Source organism: Pholcus phalangioides, unplaced genomic scaffold (assembly GCF_987345545.1).
Source record: "Pholcus phalangioides strain wild (caught in Gottingen) unplaced genomic scaffold, Ppha-v1.0 ptg000015l_1, whole genome shotgun sequence".
Taxonomy (NCBI): domain Eukaryota; kingdom Metazoa; phylum Arthropoda; class Arachnida; order Araneae; family Pholcidae; genus Pholcus; species Pholcus phalangioides.
Genome location: NW_028301608.1, coordinates 43,452,060 through 43,475,726, shown reverse-complemented (window position 1 = coordinate 43,475,726; position 23,667 = coordinate 43,452,060). Strand labels below are relative to the sequence as shown.

The window sequence follows — 23,667 nt, the reverse complement described above, 5'->3', positions numbered from 1 at the left end:
GGTTTTCCAAAAAAACTGGAGGAGAAACCGTGAATATTGAGGGCTGATTGTATAAGGCAGGAGGTTCTCAAGCTGTGCAGCTTGGCATCCTGGTGCACCACCAACCTTCCTCGAGGGTGGCCTCCCTGTCAAATTTTTTGAAGACAGTCTTTGATAAATTGCTCTGAAAGCCGGGGATAAGCATTGATTGGAGAAGGAAAAAGCCTGGATGGAAAAAGTATAATTCCCTATACCAGAGAATCCCTGGTATATAGGGAACTATTGTGTTTTAGGTAAAGGTATATAAATCGACAGGTCACAAAATATGTACATTTAAACATTTTATTTAATGAAGAATATATAATTCGTAATTAATATGAGCCATACCTCAAATTTCACTTTCTTGATAGTCGCTGGCAGGTAAATTGGCCCATGGAAGTCGTTGCCGGTTTCAGTATCAGTAACTTTGCCCTGGATAAGAACTACATGTTCAATTCCGTTGGTAATGTCAAAGGAATTTACTAATCTCAAATTGGGTATGATGGCTTCATCTAATTGCAACATCTGACAGATTCCAATGGTCTGGAGAGCCACAAAAATAGAATCAGCATATAAAAATCAACAAATAAAAGTTGTAGGAATTAAATAGACATCAGTAAAAAATGAATACAATAAGTCTCTCCCAGAAACCCAAGAAACCAAAATGAATGTACATAGTCAGTCAAAACAATGTTTTAATGGAAAATAAAGAAAAAATTCTCATCTAGCAGGTGAACCTGAAATTACTCTGCATTAGGGTTCATATGCATATTTGAAAATTCATATATACAGTGAAATTTCTATATGACTTATATTGCCCATGTAATGATATTTTTGTATAGCAATGGTTCCCAAAATATGTGTCGTATTGATGAACTAGGGCAGGGGGTGGTGAGAGATATTTCAAAATGAAAACATCCAAAAAAGAAATTTTTCACAACGAAAATAAAAATATGTCAAAACTAAAAAATGCCTCAACTCTTGGATGAACGGCTACTTACTATACATGTATCATATAATACAATTTTATCAAATTCTTATGTACAAAAATCAACAGATCAAGCTAGCATTTTTACAAGGCATTCAGAAAGAATCAACCGATTTTAAAATATTAAAAATTCAGAACAATGAGTAGTATGTGAATGTATATTTACATTGTCTACATTTTATATTTTGTACAATTAATGGTGCTAGTGTGTCGTTTATGAAGCTATTTGGATGAAGTACAGTCATTGAAAATATTCAGAGGGCTTAAAAATATCGGGAAAAAGGATGGTGGGAGTTAAAATTATTATAGGGAGTACACAAGGCACTCGCTAAAATAGAAAATACTCCTGTAGTTGAAAAATAATTTTGTATAATATGGCAAGGGTGGCTGTGCCCCAACCACGAAAATGTTACGAATATTCAAAATAGTATAACCAATCATTTTACAGGGCTCCCACCCACCCCAAGCAACGTAATCATAGCATAATAAAAAAATCCCTACTTTTTTTTAAATTTTAATTATAAAAATAAAATTATTTTTTCCCCCTTTATAGCACTATTTCAGTCTGCTGTAAGATTGACTCGAGTCAAAGTAAAATGACAGAAATGACTTGGTTACAAAAACAATTTTTGGCCAAAACAGTACACAGATAATTCTTGCTGTCGCTCCTCACAATATATATTACATTCTTTTTTTGGAGTCTTCCAAAGTGTAGAGTCTGACAGCTTTCTTCAACAATGCGCAGCAAATTATGAAGACATGTAAGTTTTTAAGAATGATACTCTTTCGAGACCAATTTCAAAAGCACAGGTGCAAAATGTATAAATTACAAGATCCAATGTAAATAAGTTACAGTGAACCGGATGGTTTTACTGCGTTGTTCATCCTTTATTTAGAGGGATTTGTTTACCTTTTACTGTTCAATGCCAGTGTAATTGTTTTTGACAAATAAAGCATTTTCATTCCTAGCTCTTTGCTCAGCATTGTAAATATTATTTATGCCTCTGCAAGCCCTAAAAATACAGAAGACAATTAAATGTTATTGGTTATCATCAGTGTCACAAAACCTAGGATAGGCCTATGTACCCAACTGCTTTGTTATGCGAACTGTGTCACCTATACACAAAATGTGCAAAATAATTTTAAATTATGAATGTTAGTTACTGTATAAGACAATCAAGTAGTAAATACAAAATGACTTTTTCCATCCAGACAGAAGTTTTTAATGACTACTCTACTTGTTGAACCCTCAAAACTTAGCAAACGGAAAATTAATGAACCGAATGGTCCACATAAACCCCCCCTCCCCCACAAATAACTTTAAAAACGATACAATATCGGCTTTGGCAGAATCATTGATTGCACTGTACTACATTTGTATTATTTGGCAAATATATCAATGATTTCCTCCCCAACCCCAATTAAAATCAATTACACGAATTTGGTAAAAAAAAAGGTAGGAAAAAAGAGTAGAACAAAACCGAGAAAGTATGACAACTAAACCTGCAACTAAAATTATTCTTCCCACAAAAGGAACCTGAAAAAATTCTTGCACCTGGCCCTGAATTTTGTTACCCCCTCAGCACTATTACACGACGTGCAAGGTAGCTATTCCGTCCTAACTTATGGCTATGTTGATGACACCCTTTGCAGGATTCAAAGCTAAAAAATGTGGGCAGTTTGAAATCTCCTAATAAAACAGTTCTGCTAACTAAATATCAAAAAATAATTTGAATTTATTCATCACTGACTATGGAAATTACAACACTTAACAAAAACAAAATATGGTCACCCTATATTAGGGGTCACGATAAAATTCTCGTCGAAAAGGGGGTTGTGCTTCCAAAAAGTTTGGGAACCCCTGACTGCTTTAGTCTCTGACAAAATTTTCATAGTGTAAATATATTCCACCTATAATCAAGGCCGGGCAGATCCCAATTGTCAGGTCGCCATGGCAACTAAAAAATTGGTATTGGCGCCTAATATTTTCTTTGTGTAGTTACTGAATTGCATGCTGAGAGCAGCTCAAAATGTTTGGAATTTATAGCAGCATATCTGCCAACATATGAAAGAGGGGTGACTATGCCTCCCCCCCCCCCACCGAAAAAGTCAAAAGTAGTATTATTTTGAATTTTTCCTTTTCTGGCAATTACATTTTTTTGTTGCTTGTCGAGCCCAGCCTCGGTCATCCTCCAGTATCAATATGTATAGGTGTTTCACATAGGTGTAAACTTATATCTAGCCTATGCCCCCCCCCCCCCAACTTTTGACTTTCGTTGTCTAACACCAATAGAAACATATGGTTTGAGGCTCCCCCACCTCTGGAGTCAGTCGCATACGGAGTGATTGCAGCAGATTTGACCAGCATTGTTGTCATTTTAAAATAGTTGAATTTTGAATTGTTTTCAATGTTGATTTAATATGCAAATTGCCATTAATATACTTGTTATGACGTAGTTTTCATTGTAAAACTGAATGTTCCCATGATTCATTCATGGCGAAATTGCACTTGTTTTTTATTGCATAAAAGTATATCCTGTTTGTGGCAAATAAATTAAGACTGTTAGGAATGATTACATGTTGAACAAAAGACACCATGATGCTAAAGGCTGGGAGCTCATGAGAAGATGATAGAATTCTCTCAAAGCTGTGGCATTACCAAAAGAGAATTATGAGCAGTGTTGAATTTTAGTCGATAGACAAGGTCTTATTTGTAGATTGCTCTATATTTGTAGGTTGTGTTTCAAATCGTTGCTTGCGAGTACATGTAGTAGCTGTTCTGAAAAATAAATCTGCTGTTCGTGAAATTGCTTTGTGTTTTGCCATCTCGAGTGCTTGCAAGAGAATTATCTAGAACAATATGTTCAACCTCTGTTAACTTCAATGCTATTAGAAGTCTAAAAACTTCGAAATTTCAACTTATCTGTCGCTGTTGCCAAATGTGTCAAATAGAAAAAAATAGAAAAAAATCACAAATTATCAAAAATTGGTGATCTAGTAGCTATACTAAGGACTCAGTTTGGTTCTGGCCTGAAATTGGAAACCACATTCTTTGGTTCATATGAAGTGATGAAGGTGGCCTAAGGATAGACAGACATGAGTAAATTATCATTCGGGTCCCCATCACCACTGCTATCTCAGCTGATCTCATGAAACATTTTTAAAACGTCTCAATTTCTAGTTTTATAATTATGTTTTCATTCTTGTATGAATGTTGAGTTTTCTTCAAACAGTGTACACATTAGATGCTCGTTTCTACAAACCCCCTACAGAGGCGAAAGTATTTCTGGTTCTTATACATAATAAGGGAAGACATGCAAGTTGATTGTAGATTAGCATGAAAATATTCATGTAATAATATGTTTCTAGTGAGATATTAAAATTTTTTGAAAAAGTTTAAGGGTGTTCTAATTCTTTTGAAACAAAAAAAAGTAAAGGTAATTTGACATTTGATGAGGTATTCAGTTCACTTCATGACAGTTTTTTGCCATCGATATACTTGAAAAGAACCTCTTAGAATATGCAAATGCAAATTACAGCCATACTATAAATTTTTGATTTTCAACTTGAACATTTCATAAACTGTTGTTGGGTTTTTGATATTCAAAAAATTCATTAAAAACATGAATGTCATCAAATCATTTTTTAAGAAAAAATAATTCACTTTGTTAAAATTTTTTCAGTCAAGAGGATGCAGGGTATATTCATCTTCATATATAATTTTTTCCAGAATTTTATTTCTAAATTTAATATGATAAATCACACCTTACCTAGAGACCTTTTTCCTACTGGAAGCCGTCTTAGCCCCCCCCCCCCCAAAAGTTCAACTTTAAGTGCTGTCCCCGAATTCACCATATTTCCAACTCAAAACTTGCACAATGCTTTAAGTCAGGGCTTGACTCCCTGAGGAGAAAGCAACCCCCACATTTGTGGCACTAGGGTCTGAAAGGGCTAAGGCTTCATGAATAATGCTGGGTGGCAAAAACAAATATTATGGGAAAATACTAAAAAATAACATTTTTAGCATGGTCACCTTTCCAAAAATTTAAATTACTTTGTTTAGAGTTCATCACATTTCCATTTTTCTGAAAAAGAGACAGTAATGACTCAGACTTAAGGAAGAAAAGACAAGACAGTAAAGAAAAGATAGTGAGCACTTTGAAATGGTCATCATCATGCTGAATGTATATCGTCTTAAATGTTGATCACACTAAAATTGATGACTTTTAGGGGCAAAAGTATTCATTAAAGATTATTTATGTGGTCTATAAAAAAATCAAAACATGACTGATGGAAATAGTCTTCACCAAAATTTGTGATTCAAGTAAAAATGAAAACATTGTGTAATTGTTGTGTGATGTATAAATGAAATATTTTAACATTAAAATGTATGTAGATGAGTTGAGATTGGACCTGAAAGTTGTATAAACAAAATTCTAAAGTGGTTTGAATATTATTGCTTCTATATAAATTTAATAATTTTATTAAAGGGAAGTTAAAATTATGGAAAAAAATATTCTGTATAACAATGAGCTGATTGCAAGAAATCAAACAGACCATATGCTCTATGTATTCCAACATGATAATGGTGGCTATTTTCATAGATATCCATTTCCACAATATGTACTCCAATGTTGGCTTTCCCATTTGCACAGATGTTGCACGTAATTGCTCTCGGCTTATAAATATCGCCTGAAATAAGCATGCATTTACACAAGAATTAGTCAAATGGGCCTATTTATCAAAGTAATCCATTGATTCATAAATAGAGATTAAATATGAGTAAATCATACACATGATTAGCATGAATGAGAGATTGAACTTCAAACACTTAATATGCACTTTTGCCTACACAGTTTTAATACCTCATCTAGACAGATAATTCGTTCTGGAACCATTCTCTATCAGAAACACAATTTTTCATAGGTTTCTATGGGAAATCATTTAATTTATTCAAAGTACTACAGTAAAACTCCCCTAAATGGAAATCTCAGATGAGGTCACCACTCTTTTACAGCCAAATGACAATTTCCCCTCATATAATAAAAGTATGAATTTCAAACCTCTGATTAACGGTCGCCTCTTTGTTAGACAAATTTTTTTGTCCTGCCAGTGACTGCAAAAGAGAGGTTTTACTATATTTGGTATATTAAGGTACTTTAAAAACTGATGCAAAAAAAATTAATGAATGCACATGCTCTTATTACCCTATACCCCAGATCTTTTTGCAAGGCATGAGCTGACAATCAGCTAGCATGGGCTATTAACACATTTCAAAAATAAGTTTGAGTTAGCACCAATTATCTGCCAATCTAAAATCCATTTCTTTCTTATTATCCTTTATTACTTTTTATCCTTTTATTAATGAATACATATACACAAAAACAAAAACCCTATACCATTCCTAAACTCTCTAAATGCTTTTCTCTTATAAAGATAACAATCCTGCCCATGAACCATAGAGTAAAGCCTGAGATACACGATGCTTAGCAGACCAATAGGATTACTGGTTGCATTTGCTCGAAAATAGCATGCTTTCACGCTGTTAAGTAGCATGTATATCTTGGGCTTATGTGCTTAACAATTTTTTTTGAACTTAGAAATAAAGTAAAACATTAAAAAAATCATTGAACATTGTAGTTTTTGTGTATGAAATTATAAAAATTATTTAATTTTTGAAGAAGCATTTTGTTAAAAATTTTCAGAGAAAATTTCAATCATATGCATTGAAAAAAAATCGTTCCTTATTATGCACACACACACACACACACACACACACACACACACACACACACAAGCAACACTATTTAACACCGCATACGAAAATTATTGATATTTTGTACACATTTCAAAAGATGTATTTTACCTCAACATCTGTTTGACACTCTGCTGCTGAGACAAAGGGTGATTTATTTAAAACACCGAGTATGCCAAGTGATTGGAAGCAGCTCATGAATTCATAAAATGTGTCTTTACAGAAAAAATATTTCATTGAGTCTGTATTGGCTAATTCTCTTGAATCTTCTCCCTCTCGTCCCCGAACCTACACATAAAATATTAATAAAAAATTGATAATATGCAATTTACAAAAAAATATTTATCTGAATAAAATGAATTAATCAAATTTTATGAAGTTTCTCTCCTATACTCAGAGATATAGGGCGAAAAAAAATTTATATTGATAAAATTTTTTTTTATTTTTATCCAGGTTTCAGTAGGCAGATTTGATTAAATATAACTTGTAGGGCCCAGGGACCATATAAAAACTTGAGTTTAAGGTTTTTAAAGGTAAGGTTTTTAGGTAAGAAATATTTTTGTCTGGAAGGCTTTCAGCATGAAATAAGGCCTGGATAACCAAGGCCTGGATGTTGTGGACCTAAAAAATTCTAAAAAATGACCACAAAAAAATGCCCTGAAAACTAAAAAAAATGCCAGAAAACTTGAAAAGAAATTCCTATAAATGACAAAACATGCATCAGAATAGCAATACAAAGTTCTTGAAAACCATTCATGTTCAAAAGTCTAAGGCCGGCATTACACTGTAAAAGTTTGGTAAAAGTGCTGTCATAAAACTTGAAAAATGCAACCAACGAACTGATCGGTTATATTCGAGGAAATGCAACCGATCAGCATATTGGTTGTATTTTTCAAATTTTATAAAAGTACTTTTACAACACTTTTCTAGTGTATTCCTGGCCTAAGGAAAATGTTTCAAGAAGAACAAAATCAGATTTTTTTTCTTTCGTTTCCTTCCACCCCTCTCAACATTACATCAAAAATTACCAATAGAATTTTCCTAATGAAAAAATTAATTTTTGAACAGGGTATATAATCTGAATGCGAAAATGTATCTATCCACCTTAATGAATGAAATATAATTCATTCAACCTTCTCACCCTTTTAAAAGTTTAGATGCAATAGGGCAGTGGTTCTCAACCTTTCTGGAACCGCGGTATGGTGAATCAAATTTCTATGAGTTTACAGCCCGGTCTGGAATAGTTTACTCCTTCATAAGATAATAATTTGTAAACAACCAATTACCTTTTAATTACGAGCTAATTATTTGATTAATTATTTAAAACCCCCCTTTATTCAATTATTTAATTAAACTCTTTTAAATAATTTATTAATGTAAAACATTTTGATTAACCTATTAATTAATTTAAGCTATTTTAACTAATTGATTAATTTAAACTACTTTAATTAATCAAAATTATTTTAATGAACTGAATCCATTATTATTTTACGGACTGATGTAAAATTTTTTTTCTTTTTGGTACTGTATTAATAACATGTAGAAGTCAAAACATAAATGAAGTGTTTCATCAGCAACTGCAGTAAACATCCTCATTGCATAGGCGCCAAAACCCGATTACTGAGGCTGTTTGAGCACCCCAATAAATTTTTCAAGGAGGCTGAGGGCCCCCAATAATGAATGAATATACAATGCAACGCATCTTTCCCTCTCCTGCACAAGGGCTTGAGCTTGTATGCAGGACAAATGGAAACTTTCAGTCCCCTCAATGTTTTCTCGTTTCGGCGCCTCTGCCTCATTAGAAAATGCAATTCATCGAAAATCAATCGAACCATCTTAATATTCAATTTTATTGAATAATTTTACATAGTTTACCTAATACAAAGCTTTCATTCACAGTGGGCAATTAAGTTCATTTGTGCTGACATCAACGCAACACTTATTAATTAGCACTTTTTAAATAATTTAGTGTAAAATATATTTTACGATCAAATTTTGTATTTAATCTTAGCTAGAAAGAAGGTAATGATATAAAAAAAATTGTGTATATTGTAACTCACCATAAAAGTCAGCTGAAAAGCAGAAAATTGTTCAATTTTGGGCGAAACACTCGTTTCGGTATATTCACGATAGAGGCTTATGTTAAATTGTGTAACTTAATTAAATTTCAAGAATTTATCATTTGAACAAAAATGAAAAATACGTCACTGGAAAAAAAATCGAAATTAAAACTTTCTTAACGTAATTCACTGCGTTCTTGCAAAGAATACTGTATTCGTGATCACCAGTAGTTTATGTGCACCTTGATGAACGATTCAAAACACAATATTTTCTGTATACAACAGGTGCTTCACAGATTAGTCGCTGACATTTGCCACGTATATCTAAAATACTTTGCTCTTTTCTGAGAGCAGGTGACTACATACTCCATCGTTATGGTAGGACTGCTAGAGGCTTTTAACCACTGGTCATAAATAGCAGGTAGACAATGAAGACAAAGTGATCCCACGGACGCCTTATCAGCCTATAGCACAAGTACAAACTGCACCACCTCGCCGCTCACAAAGAAAAAAGAAGCTGATCAACTACAAAGAAGACTGACTGATAGCACAAGACCAGTATAATGTCATGGAAATCGAACGATTTAAATTAAGGATGAAATCGATTATGAATTTTATCTGATTTTTGTTATTGTTTTCAATATGTGATTTAGGACTTTATATTCGAATTAAGATTTAATATGGAATATATAGGATTATATGCTTGATTTCCGATTGTATACGTAGATTTGTGATCTCGCAATTGATTTTACACTTAGATTATGATTTTGTAGTTGTTATGATTGTAATGTATATTTTGTAATGTATGCTTTTTATGAATAAATTGCCAGAGGTATCCAGTCCGTGTGGACAATGAGCCGATATTGCCATATGGCGATGTGGCCTGGGTATCTTTCGGTTTGACGGTCAAGAAAAGTAAAATATTATTGTGATCCACATCATTTGGCCACAAAACCTTCATGCTTTTGTCAAAAATTTGACCGATAGTAGAATAATTGACTTTCTCTAGAATCTCAGAATTTAATAGAAAATTTTCTTGGATGATCCAGCCAGAGAATTTCTATGATGATATTAGCAACAGGGCGGGCTTCAGCATCAATTGTTTCATCTACTAAAACAAAGTTTTTTTTGTCTGCTATGGTAGATATTACATTGTCACCATCATTTCAATAAAACAATCACTCTCGCAGAATTTTTTTGCAGCGCTGATTCATCAAAAATATGCAATTTCTTGTATTTTTTTCTAAGAGGTCCCTAAACTTTGAATTGTTCAGATTTTCAAAAGATATGTTAGCTGATATTAATGTGTCACACATTTCCTTGCGGAAGGATATCTTCTTTGAAGAGGAGTTGAGATGATAAAGACTTTCTTGCCTGCTCAATTTCCTTTTTATGCTTATTCCTTCCAATGTGGTGTGCGACAGTAAATTTCTTTTCAGCTGCAACTTCAGTTTCACACATTTTACAAAACAAAATGATCCGATCAGTAGGAAAAACATCCTCCCCAAATTCTTTAACTAGCTTTTGCAAGAGACAAAATTTAAATGGTTTGTATTAGATGGTTTGGGCATTATTCAAAATTCAGCAATCCTCGCTTGTGCACAAGCGTGAGAAAAACTTCAAGTTATCGCCTCTTGTGCCCTAATTTATCTTTAGAAAAAAAAGTATGCTGCTGCTCAACAGACATCTATAGTGAGGTGAGAGCCCTTTTCAAGTTGTGGGATATGTTTTTAATTCCCTTCAATGCATTAATTATAATCCAATACTTCTTTTCCTTTGCTTTCTTCAGTGATGAATGGCTTAACTGACTTCTTATCTTCGGCGAAAGACAGTTCATATATCAATGAAATCTGTTGTAGTATTTTTCACTCTGAGACTGCAGCCAAATTATAAACATGCTCTTTCTGTTTGGTTTCTACATCTGGACAAACATTTTTTTGTAATGTGTACTTTGTTTTTAGTTTAAATTGAATTCCTTTATTATGACCAAAGATTTAATTTGCTTAAAAAGTGTTTTGATTCAAGTGTGTTATGAATGGTATTTTCGATGACATTACTCAATGTAATTAGCACATACATATATGTAATTTCTTTCACTTTTTATACTCTGAACATGATTTTAGAAAAGTGAAAAATATCCTAAAAATGCCAAAAGATGCCCTGAAACATGAAAAAATGGCCTTAAAGTGAAAAAGGGTAAGAAAAAAAAAAAACGCAAATGTCATCAACATCCGGGCCCAAGTGATAACAAATAAATTACCTTTTGGGTGGGATGATATACATAGGGAAACAACATCAATAAACCCAAAATATGAACAGAACAGCTAGACGTGTTTCGGAACTATATAAAGTTCCTTCTTCAGTAGCTAATAAAAAGATAGTGTAAAGGAAAATGCTCCATATAGCAAGATTTGTTTGAGACAAATAGTCAAAATGTTTGAGAAATGAGATTCAACTCGTCTTTTGAACAGCAAGTAACTCTGCTATATGGAGTACTTGCCTTTTTGTTTCTTTCTATTTTAATTAAGAAGAAGGAACTTGATATAATTCCGAAATGCATCTAGCTGTTGTTCTTTTCATATTTTGGGTTTACTGAGGTTGTTTCTCTATGTATATTAAATGTGATAACATTTTAGTGTTTCTTTTTCCTAGTTGGGGGTTTCCTTTAAGACCAAGAGTTCAGGAATTTGTAATAAGATGGCGATAAAAGTAAACACCTTGTATATACTGAATATATATATATGAATAATGAAACCTTACACAAACAACTCCAGAGATAATCACATAAATTCCTTCAGACCACTCTCCTACCTCATGAATGAATTCATATGGATGAAAACTCCTAACACATGAAGCACACTGAAAGAGAAATAAATAAAATTTAAAAAATAATAATCAAGTAATGAAAATTCTGAGTTTTTATAACACATCTCTCAATTTGCATTAAGTAACACTATAATAATAATGTACCTCATCTTTGAATGTATTCAAACGTTCATCTTCAAGCCAGGGAATTCTATCTAAAACTTCTCTTGGTGTACTATAAGGAGAAATCTCAATAATCCCAAACTTCAGGGAATACATCATTTCTTCAACCACCTACATTAATAATAATAAAAACATCAGTTTTGATGAGGAATATGCACAATTTTTCATTCTCATTTAGAAAAAATTCACATTTGGCACAATGAGGTTAGCTGTTATGGGGCTCCACAAAAATAATTATGAGCTGAATAAGACACAAAAGTCTTTTGCAGAACATTTCTGCGCACATATTATCAGGATGAAAGTTAAAGAACAATAGTGTTTCATTCTAAAAATGTTTTTTCTAGGATACACAACAGAAAATGTTATGCTTTCTTCTGTTTTATAAGAAGTTGAGCTTGATCAACTTTATTGAACTTAATTCCTAACGTCTCAAAGGTTGTAGAACTATATCCTGACTTTTATATTACATTATTCAATCTCTAATAACTATTTTTATACAAGGTGATTCAAAACTTAATGTACAAACTTTTAGGGGAGGTAGAAAACACAAAAACAAAACAGAATCACGTAGGAATGCATGACCAGAACCCCATTCTGATCAGCTGGAGAATAAACGAATATGCGGAAATGGCAAATTAACTGTGTAACAATAATTTGTTGAAAAACTCTTTATTTAACGATGCTTTACACGAGGACAGTAGATGTACACGTTAAGTTTCACAACAAGTGCTCAAAGTTCTTACCATCCATAGTAATGCACAAAAAAAATTGTGATTCTGTTTTGTTTTCACGTTTTCTACCTCTCCTATAAGTTTGTACGATGAGTTTTGAATCACCCTGTATATACAGGACAGTTATAACTGAAAAATGACCCTACTCAGATGTATGGGGTCATTCAAGTATTACGTCAGCATCAATGAAGTGGGGGGGGGGGGTTTCCCAACTTTGTTGACTTTTGATGGCAGGGGAGAGGGGGGGGGGTTTGGATGATGCTTATGTCACCAACCACCCTTTATAAAATATGAAATATTCTTAATGACGCAGTACTTTGTGCACCAAAAATGAGAAAACATTTCGCTAGTTTATGGGCACCTGAACTGACATTCCCCTTATTAATAAATGCTCTACAGAGCCACTTTAGTGATCTCTAAATGTTTCGTAAGTCCAAGTGATCTGAAAATGTGTGGGTAACTTGAGCGATGTAGAAACGCACTGGGGGGGGGGGCGCTTAAGTGCTCCAAAACTGTGCCACATTCTATTCTCTCTAAAGTAAGAATCTCTAAATGTGCCACGGATCGCTCAAGTGTTCTGGAACTGTGTTACGGGTCATTTAAGCGATCTGTGAATGTGCCACGGGCCTACTTGAGTGATCTGAAAATGTGCTAAGCGGGCCACTTAAGCAAGCTGTATATATATAAATATGCCCCTTAGTACCTTTTTACAAAATTGGGTTTGAGGAAACCGGTTACCCTGTTAACCATCAGATAACCCCTAGAACCACATTTGAACCACAGGTTTACCATATATGGCTCAGAGGGTGGGTTGCAATGAATTTCTTAAAAAGAGATTTTGAGTTCTTAGCCTTCAAATAACATTTAAAATTAGCAGAACTTGATTATGACAACATATGAAGGTGTTTTCTTTCAAAATTGTAATTACAAAAAATTTTTTTGCATTAAAAAATAATTTTGATCGTGGTCCATGGTCCCTGCATGTCTCTGATCCCACCAATATGCACTATAAGGAAAGGTGCAATTGTTCAATGCGGATTCCATTTGCATCAATCACATGTTTAAAGTACATTCAGTATTAGTCACAACCTACTTTTAGGGGCAAAAAGTGTATCTTGAAGAATTGCAGCATCATGGTGTGGTATATTTGCTTTCAATTCTGACTGAGCCTATATGCTTTTGCTATAGACACAATCTTTCAGTAATACCCACAACCAGAAATAACAGGGATTCAAGTCCAGAGAACAAGGAGGCCAGACATTCGGAAAACATCTAAAACTTCTCTGACAATCTCTAAAAAGTGAGCACAAAGCATTTCCTTCACTTGTGTGCCAAATATGGTTTATTGCACTCTTTTGCATGAAGATAGTTGTATCTAAGCATTTACGTTCTTGTAAGTCAGGAATGATTTGCTGCTTCAGACATTCAGAGTAACAGAAACTCATGACAGAAAAGCTTTAAAGGCCTAGATATAGAATGTGCATCAACTAGAAGCTGTGATTGAATAAAATTGCATGTTTCCAATTTTTATTTCTTACTTCACATCAATAAAAATGATACACTTAAATTACTTTACTCAATTTGCATTATAAATGTCAATTAGAATATAATCCTCTGAATGTATTCCCCCCCCCCCACCATATCACCCCCCCCCCCCCTACAATTCTCTACAGTTACAGGGTTTATATTTTTGTATTCAACAAATAGTTTTCTGAGTATTTCTTTCCATAATTGTGCCCATTAATTCAACCATATTTGTGTTTGGGTAATGTTTTTCCCAAATGTAATATTTTTTTACCCATAGACTGGAAAAAATCTATATTTGCACCCATACACAAAAAAGGTGATCTTAGAGAATGCTCCAAGGTCTTTCCTGCCATAATGTATGGATGTGAGAACTGGACACTACGGAACGCAGATAAAAAAAATAATTGATTCCTTTGAACTTTGGTACTGGAGATGGATGCTCAGAATTCCATGGACAGCTAAAAGGACAAAAAAAAAATTGGTTATCAAAAAAAGTCAAAGCTGACTTCTCTAGAAACAAAAAGTCACAAACAGAAACTATCTTACTTTGGTCATATAATGCGTACAGAAGGCTCACTAGAAAAAAATGATTCATCAGAAATCAATCCCTTATACATCTGAACAGTGTGTTCGGGTGTTACAGAGCGTACCAACAGAACCCTAGTTGAACGAGCACGATCAATGTTGGTGGATGCCCACCTCGATCCTATTTATTGGTCTGAAGCAGTTCAAACAGGAAATTACTGTAAAAACATCTCTCCCACTATAGCAGTTTCAGACATGACTCCATATGAAAAGTTTTATGGTGAGAAACCAAATTTGAGAGTGTTTGGATGTTGAGCATTTGCTCATATTCCAAAACAGAAATATTCCAAATAGGAAGAAAAAGCAGAACTACTAATGTTTGTTGGCTATTGCCATGAAAGAAAGGGATACAGGTTGATTGATCCTGTAACTAAGAAAATAACTAATGCACGGGATGTCTATTTTTTGGAAAATGAAATGTATCATAAAGTGATAGGTGAGACACCACAGTTCCATGATAATTCTTTATTCAGTGGGAGAATGGTTAGGGAAAACAGTTCTTTAGATAGTGAGGATAACAGAACTGATCCTGTAGATAGCAAGATGGGACATAATCAAAATAATGTAGTAGTTAGCGAGAACATTTTCGAAGACACTGAAAATGGCCATATTGACACTGATCATGACAATAGCACTTCAATGGATAGCGGAAATGATGCTCCACCTGTATTGATTCGCCCCCACATAGGAAATAACACTACCAAATCATTACCAAGAGTATAATACTGATGGTATGCCAGATTTGAATCATGCTTGCATAGGCAAAGCATTAGCACTGGCAACAGATTGTTTCCCAAATGAGCCAAAAACCATTGATCAGGCTCTAAATAGCAGTGATACAAATCACTGGAAACATTCAATATCTGAAACCATTGCAGGTTACATTAAAAATGATACTTGGAAAATTGTTGATTGGCCTAAAGATAAAAATATTGTAGATTGCAAATGGATCTTTAAAATCAAGTACAATGGCAATGGTGAGATGGAAAGGTATAAAACTCGTCTAGTAGCTAAGGGCTTCTCTCAGGTTGAAGCGATAGACTATAATGAAACATTTTCACCATTGTACGTTATGTGACATTAAGAGTTTTGCTAGCATATGCAGCTATATATAATTGGGAAATCAATCAAACGGATGCTGTTATGGCTTTTGTGCAAGGAACCTTAAGTGAGGAAATCTACATGAAAATTCCAGAGGGTTTAAGTGAATACTATCAGGAAAATTTGAAAGGAAAAGTACTTAAATTTAATAAAGCTTTAGATGGTTTAAAGCAAAGTGGTAGGCTTTGGTATCAATTGCTAGAAGAAGGTTTAGTTGAGATGGGATTTAGGCAAAGTTCTTTTGATAGTTGTGATGTAGATGACTTACTAATTTTTAGCAATTGTGTAGAACTTACAAATTGGGCTAAAACACAACTAAAGAAGCGCTGTAAAATGAAAGATTTAGGAAGGGCTAGTTATTCCTTAGGTATTAAAATTGAAAGAGATAGGGCAATAGGGTCCATTAGCCTGAATCAAACTCATTATGTGGAGAGTATGCTATGCAAATATAACATGCATGAGTCACATCCTGTGGCAACACCATTAGACCCAAACAAAGTGATGTCAAAAATTCAATCACCTTCCAATGATGCTGAAAAAGAGCAGATGATGTCTACTGTCCCATACCAAGCAGTTGTTGGAAGCCTGCTTTATGCAGCGCAAGCAACAAGGCCAGACATCAGTCATGCTGTAAATCTTGTGTGCCAGTTCTGCAACAATCCTGGGAAACCACGCTGGACTGGTGTGAAAAGAATTATGTGATACCTTTCGGGGATCTGCAAACACAACCTTAACATACTCCAAGGATTCTGCTGCGGAAGTGATTGGCTATTGTGATGCCAATTTTGGAGGTGACATGGGTGATCATCAGTCAACTACTGGATACATTTTTATTATTGGCAGAGTTGCAGTGTCATGGTGCAGTAAACGTCAGCCAACCATTGCGACCAGTACAACAGAAGCAGAGTACATGGCTCTGTCTGCCACAACTAAAGAAGCTATATGAATTGACAAGATAGTGAAAGAACTTGGACTGTTCTGTGAAACCAGTTCCAATTTACTGTGATAAAAACGGGACCATAAATTTGACCAAAAATAGTTTATAACATGGAAGAACAAAGCATATATCAATATTAAACAAATCATTTTGTGTGTGAAGCTGTGAACCTCTGCAATATCATTGTCAGAAATATGGACACTTCGAATATGATAGCAGAAACTGATAGCTTCGAATATGATAGCAGCGAATATTTGACAAAAACTGTCCACAGATCAAAATATGAAATGTACCCTCAAGCAATCAACTTGAAATGAATCAACTGTGTTATTTTCATGATTGCATTTGCTTTTCCGAGTAGATTTTTATTTCATTATTGCGTCCAATGATGTGTTATTTTACTGTTGTTTTTACTTTTCTGATTTCATTTAATCAAGCGATTTGATTTCTGTGGTTATTATAATTATTTTGATTTTTTGTGGTTTATTTATTTGAAACTTAAGTGGGACTATTAAAAATGTAAGTCCAGAATTCTTTCACTAGATGTCACCACTATGCAGTTATGGATACCTGTGTATCTTTACTCTTAATAAACATAATTCAGACTCCTACTACCATAGAGGTATGTTGTGTGTTTATTAGTTCTCTCCTCCTTAATGAGTCCTCCCTTTAAGTACACACCCTTTCAAAATTAACAAAACAAACTTAAAACGTAGGATAATTATTAAATATTAACTTATTTTAATGTCCATTGATAAATTATTATACAAATGTGAAAGGTAATTGTAATTCATTAATGTATTATTGTTTCTAAAACTAGGCTGAATAGTATGGAAGCCAGATAGTCGAGAGTCTGCTGTATATAAAATTTATTTTCTGCATGTTCTCTATACAAATCTTTCATTTTAGGCTGATCTATGTCAAATTCTGCTTGCATATCAAATAGGACCTGACTGGAACAATTGGCTACTTTGAGAGTTGGTAATCTTGAGAAATGCCAAAAATGGGCAAAAACTATCAGACATTGTCTGACTTTTGGAATGTTTACTTTGGTTGCCATGGTTTCCAAACTATGCATTTCAGACATGTTTATCCCTTTACCCTGGTTTTCCACTCATTCAATGCTCCCAGTATATGGAGAAAACCTGGGCAGCGGCAGTTATTTTTACAAACATTTACTAAAGAAATAGCATAGTAAAAACCATCTGTAAAAATATAGTTGTCATACATTAAATACAGAGTGTAAGAAAAGTGAGGCGAAGGATCCTGATAATAAAATCTATTTTCCTGTAGACTTGTATAATGAAATATTGTCTCAAGATTTGGCAGTTTCATTATTTAGCATGAATTTGGTGATGTATTAGTATTGAATCATGAGGCACCACTTACGTATCTTCCTCACAAGATCTCTAACAAGCATTTCAACAGCACGCTAAAGTTTTCTTTCCCTGATGGTCTTTGATTTTAAATGATAAAGTTAATTTTTCTCAATATAGATGAAATGAGAAAAGAATTTTTTTTTTCTCATTGCTAACCTTATTCAATGCAGTGTATACTCTTTGATCTACTACACCATCAGTTTTTAGTTCCTCCATGGCAGCTAATACATCATTCAAAACTAGGTGAGCCAATTTATGCGATTTGAAAGCAGTTGCAATGCCTGGATCTTTCTGTTCAGCTTCGGACAACTTCTTCAACATCTAGGTACAATTTATGTAAAAAAAATAAATAAAACAATGTAGAAATAAGAATCCTTCCAACAATTTCACATAAAAATAGTGATAAATTACAGTTTATAATGTCATGATACTTTTCCATTTCCCTTTTCCAATTTCATGATGTTTTTTTTTTGTTCTTGGCATGTTTTAATGGATATAATTTTATCTCTGATTTCCTAAAACACTGTTTTTATACATGTTTGAATTTTGCCAAATAATAATACAGCTAAACCCTCATACAGTACAGTAAACCCTGTCTTCTTATCAGTCGTAGGTCCTCGGCTGTACTTCTACTACAATTCGAGGATGAAATAACTGGATTCTAGACTCCCAAAAGAAAACAACACTTTATTTCATTTACTATCCAACATCTCCAACGAAACCGTCCTGTCCCTACAGTACAAACGTTCAATTTCCCCAACAACCAATCTCCCTTTTTTTCGAATGACTCAATTCGTTCTTTTTCCTTTCTCTCGGGACTCCTGTTTCTCCCAGGCCTTCTTCCCACTCTCTTCTCCTGAACCTTACAAGTACTATTTGAGTATTTTTTTTTTTTTAATTCAGATGAAAATTAATGTTAAATCAAACCCCTATTTAGCGAATAAAAACCCACGATATAAAAATTTTTTTTATGAACTTAATTTTTCTTCTTATTTTTTGTCACATAAAACCACTATCTGAAGATTTTATTTCCCAGGATTTGACCTTCAGCTTTTCTTTAGGAACAAACAAAAAAGAGGGGACAGTAGGAATCTGTTCTTTCTTTAAATAAAAATGGGCAATAGCGCCAAGTGTTTGGGAAGGTTTCAGGGGCCATACATACATACATTGTGCTGTTCAGATTTCAGTAATGAAATAACTTCAAGTTTGTGTTCTGTCTTGAAAAGCAAAAAATGATGGGGGTCATCCAAACTTTTTCTTTTAATAAGAATTTCGATTATTTAACCCGAAAAATCATTTTATTTTTTTTCCCTAGATTTTTTCCCTCTTCACCAAACCCGGCAATATGTAATTAAAATCTGGAAAACCTGTAAATGTTTAAAAAATCTGGCATTTTCGGACCAAATCCAGAGAGTTGACAGATCTGTTAGGGTGACTATAACTAAAGTTCCAATTTCAAAACACTGTGGAATAAGAACCACTGATCAGAATGACTTGAAAATTTGCATGGATATTACTTGAAGCAATGAAATTTTGTATGATGAAGGACAAAAAGACTTAAAAATGAAACAAAGCTATACTAATCTGACCCGTGGAAAATTTGCTTGCAGAATGGAAACGATGCCCAGTCAGGCCAAAATGATAAATTAATTAGCATTGCATGATTTCATAATTCATGGAAACATCACAAAAATGAAGTCATTAAACAAATTACTACAACTTACACAAGAAATACTAAATATGTTGTTCACCGTGTCCTGACTACGAGGTAAAAATGCATGGTCAACAACAGATCCGAGTATATCATGTTAACATAGGTGGTAATAGAACCAAAAGTCTAGGGGGTAGGATAGGATGATAATATACATTAGGTAAGTCGGCTCCATCTTTAATTTTGCAATTCGACCACTACATATTTTGAAGTAACCCTCCCCCCCCCCACAAAGCAAAAAGTTGCAAAGGAATAAAGTCAGGTGAACATGGCGACCACGTATCCTGTCATCGTCAAAATGATTCTTCAGCAGCTGCTTTGCTCGTGTTGAAATGTACATCTTGATAAAAGTTGTGCTATCCACACACACTGATACTGTTGTATTGCCAAAATGATGTGGTTACAAAAAATGGATTACACTGTTAGCCATGTACAGCATCATCTACTTGTACATTTTTAAGGATTTCTCTTGCCAAAAAAAAAAATTCAATTGCTTCAGGAATATCCATGCAAATTTCACTTAATTCAACCATTTGTTCTCATTGTATAGTGTTTTGGAATCAGAACTTTAATTGTAATCACTCTGTATATAGCAAATTATTTTTCATAAATCACTTACTATTGTGGTAGAACCTTGATTAACTGGGGGGTAATGGTGAAAATATATTAAAAAGAAGGTACGACACCAGTCCTTTAAGGATAACTGGTGTTATTGGATTATAAGACTACCTGCCCCAGCATTATGGTGAAGTAACTACTGTTGTTGTTTCTTTGTGAAGGGAAAAAAACATGGAAGCCTGTGAGATAATACACCACATTTGGATGTGTGATGCAATCCTCATTGGTGAATTTGCTGAAGGTAGACCATCAGAATGTAGCCCAAGGTTAGAAAATATGGTAAGAATGAAAAATTTCGGTACTGGTACGTAACGTTAAGTAACTAAGGTACACTTTATATGAAAAATACATATATCTATATGTGTGTTCAGGCCACTTTTATGAGAATTTTTGGGAAAAAAAACAAAAAACACCTGTACCAGCTCATACCACCAGAATGTATCCCAAGGTTAGAAAATGTAGTAAGAATGGCAAATTTTGGCTAGTAATGAACCAATATGATATTTTCAAGGGAAAAGTATAATATTTGGGACACTTTTATGTGATTTTTTTTAGGAAAAAAAAAACTTGATTAACACTTTCGGGTCTAAGCCCGAGTCAGACTCAGGATTAACTTTTAACTCTGGTAGCTATAAAATGGCTGAATATATATGTTTCCCCATGTTTTTAAACTTAATCTATAAATCTTCTAGTTCCAAAAAAATAAATAAATTATATACATATATATGGCAGCAGCCAAATGGATGCAGCTCGTAGCTTTATGAAATTATGTAGAAGTAAGTATAGTTGAAACACATTTGACTTCCTCTTCAAAAGTTTTCACATTTGTCTTCCCTTAAAATGACTATAACAGTCATTTTTTAAACATATGTTTAAAAAATGGGAATTTTTATATTGAAAAGCAAAATTTGAGGTTTTAACGTTTTTGACAGAGGGTTTATGACATGATGATTTAAACTGTGGTTTAAACTGTCAAAAACTGCCATGTGTCAAAAACCTGAAAACCCTGGTTTAAACCAAAAACCCCTTCTATACCCTCTGCAAAATGCCACATTTTTTTCAAGAACACCATTTTTCTGATTTTGTGCAGATGATGATTGCTACCCCCCCCCCCCCCAACACACTGAGAATAATAATTTAAAAAAAAAGGAAAAGAAATTTTTCTATTAATTTACTGTGCACATATTTCTATACTACTCCAAAGGAAAAAAACAATAATATTATCTCTACCCTTCTGTTATTAAATTTTGAACAAAAGTTGACTCCACCCACTGGCAGTTGATGTGACGAGTTGAGGTGAATGGAAAACCTGTTTGCAAACAAAGCTCCCTGTACAGACATAGCTGGACTTGGAATCACTAAAATAAGTAGGTTTTAAGGACGCAATATATCTTGTAATTGCTAAAATACAAGACATCAAGTTTGGCAAGCTATCTTATCATTGCCGCTGTAAGGGTTAAAAAAATTGATTAGGCCCTATATAGAAAAGCTGAAGAAGAAGAAAAATAATTTTCAATATATAATGTATAAAATGAGAGTTGATAAAATTTTTAATATTTTACCGCCAATTCTCCATTTTCTGATTTTGAAACCATTTCTGATGCACAAGGCTCATAATCAATAAGAAAATGAATTTTTTCCATCACATCTTGTTGAGAACGTACATAGCCATAACCCAAGTCAAACATTTGGTAATAGTGAAGGGATGTCAGATGTTTCAGGTGAGATACAAAGCTGTGCAGAGCCCTCTTGAAATTAAAAACACAGAAATAATGTTAAACAATAACTTTTCGACTGAAAAAAAATTTATTAAAGTAGATTTTTTATCAATTAGAAAGTAATTTTAATACTTGATGCCATCTCGGAATAAAATAAATTGTGTAATTCTCATGAGCATTTTTTAGTTCAGTTGATTTTTGGGGAATTATCTCACTTAAAAAACATTAGTAAATGTAAAAACATGAATGAGAAGATTTTCTTATTGTATGACACATTTAGACTATATAATACAGCCTAAATCATATTCACACTGTTCAGACGGCTTTTAGCATCAAATAAGTGTAAGTAAAAGAAAAATGAGCTACATTCAAGAAATTTCAAAGAGGAATTTATGATAAAAAGAATTGAAATAATTACAATATATAACCTGTCACTTTGGACACCTTAGTATCCTGGACAACTCTCTGTAGTGAACAGTTTCGAATGGAATTCGTCATAATCCTATACCAAAGTATGTCCATGATATTTTGTATCATTGGACACCTGTGTTCTTATCTTGGACAAGCACAACACATTGTCTGCCGATTATATGCTTGAGTATTTAATGCTTGGCAGGGCTATGGAAGTGTTGTGAGAGTAGGTTTCTTCATCTCTCAAGTGGATTTAAAAAACAGATTTACTGAAATACAATCATTGTTAACTTGCAAAATAATAGTCAGATAATGGCATTTTTTTTCTACAACTCTGCATCTCTTTATTCACTAAGCTTGTTTTTCTACCTTTCAGTTTCTCGAAATTTTACTCGGCCCCCAATAGTCCAAATACTACAAGCAAAAACCATCAACTCGAACTGATGTCAATTTACTGGTCTCACTAATAAAGTTTCACCAACAAAGAAATTAACAATTCCTAAACTTAAATTATAGAATGCACTATTACATCCCAGCAATACATGAGAGTAATGTTCCCATTAGCGTACACTGGGGGGGGGGGTGCCCCGAGCCAAGATTATAGTGTTATTTTGAAGGAGAAAAAAGTGAACACCCCTCAGAAGGAAAAAAAATCTGAAACCTCCCCCTCAAAAAAATTCTGCGTATGCCTATGAATGCACCATCCCAGCAATGCATGAGAGGGAGTGTGAAAAACAAGACAGGGTGCAAACATTTCATCCTCTCTAACAACACGTTTTGGAAAGGTAGGGCATTTATATATAATAGGTATCTCACAGAAGTTATGTAAAATAAACATGCTCCTAGTACAAACTCCTTCTTTGACTCTTGTTAAGAGCATGCCCCTCCCCACCAATGCAGGGGGTGGACCGTGCGGCCATATTGGCGCCGCTATAGGAAAGGGGTGCCAAATGGAGTTGAAAGAGTGAAAAAAGCTTTGTCGACCAAAAAAAACAAAACAAAAAAAAGTGGTCAGTAGCACCAAAAAGTAGTTTCTGCATGGGTAGAGATTTTTTTCCTCGAGACGTCCCTGTTCGCCAAATGCGGATTTTCGCAATGTGAAATTGTTATGATCGGCAACTGCCGACGATAACCACACAA

The 23,667-nt window shown here is 33.8% G+C and overlaps 1 protein-coding gene across 2 annotated transcripts in view; it reads right to left on the bottom strand.

The window, feature by feature from the left end:
• Positions 1 to 23,667, bottom strand: part of LOC149076070 (sperm-specific sodium:proton exchanger-like) — a 113,832-nt gene that overhangs the window by 17,475 nt on the left and 72,690 nt on the right. For both annotated transcript variants that reach the window (XM_089243593.1, XM_089243595.1), the window contains exons 11-17: positions 21,961 to 22,146; positions 18,226 to 18,390; positions 11,792 to 11,920; positions 11,582 to 11,680; positions 6,873 to 7,049; positions 5,564 to 5,698; positions 367 to 561 (exon numbers count right to left, since the gene is read on the bottom strand). In XM_089243593.1, the coding sequence (XP_089099719.1) occupies positions 367 to 561; positions 5,564 to 5,698; positions 6,873 to 7,049; positions 11,582 to 11,680; positions 11,792 to 11,920; positions 18,226 to 18,390; positions 21,961 to 22,146 (1,086 nt within the window). The remainder of the gene's footprint in view (positions 1 to 366; positions 562 to 5,563; positions 5,699 to 6,872; positions 7,050 to 11,581; positions 11,681 to 11,791; positions 11,921 to 18,225; positions 18,391 to 21,960; positions 22,147 to 23,667) is intronic.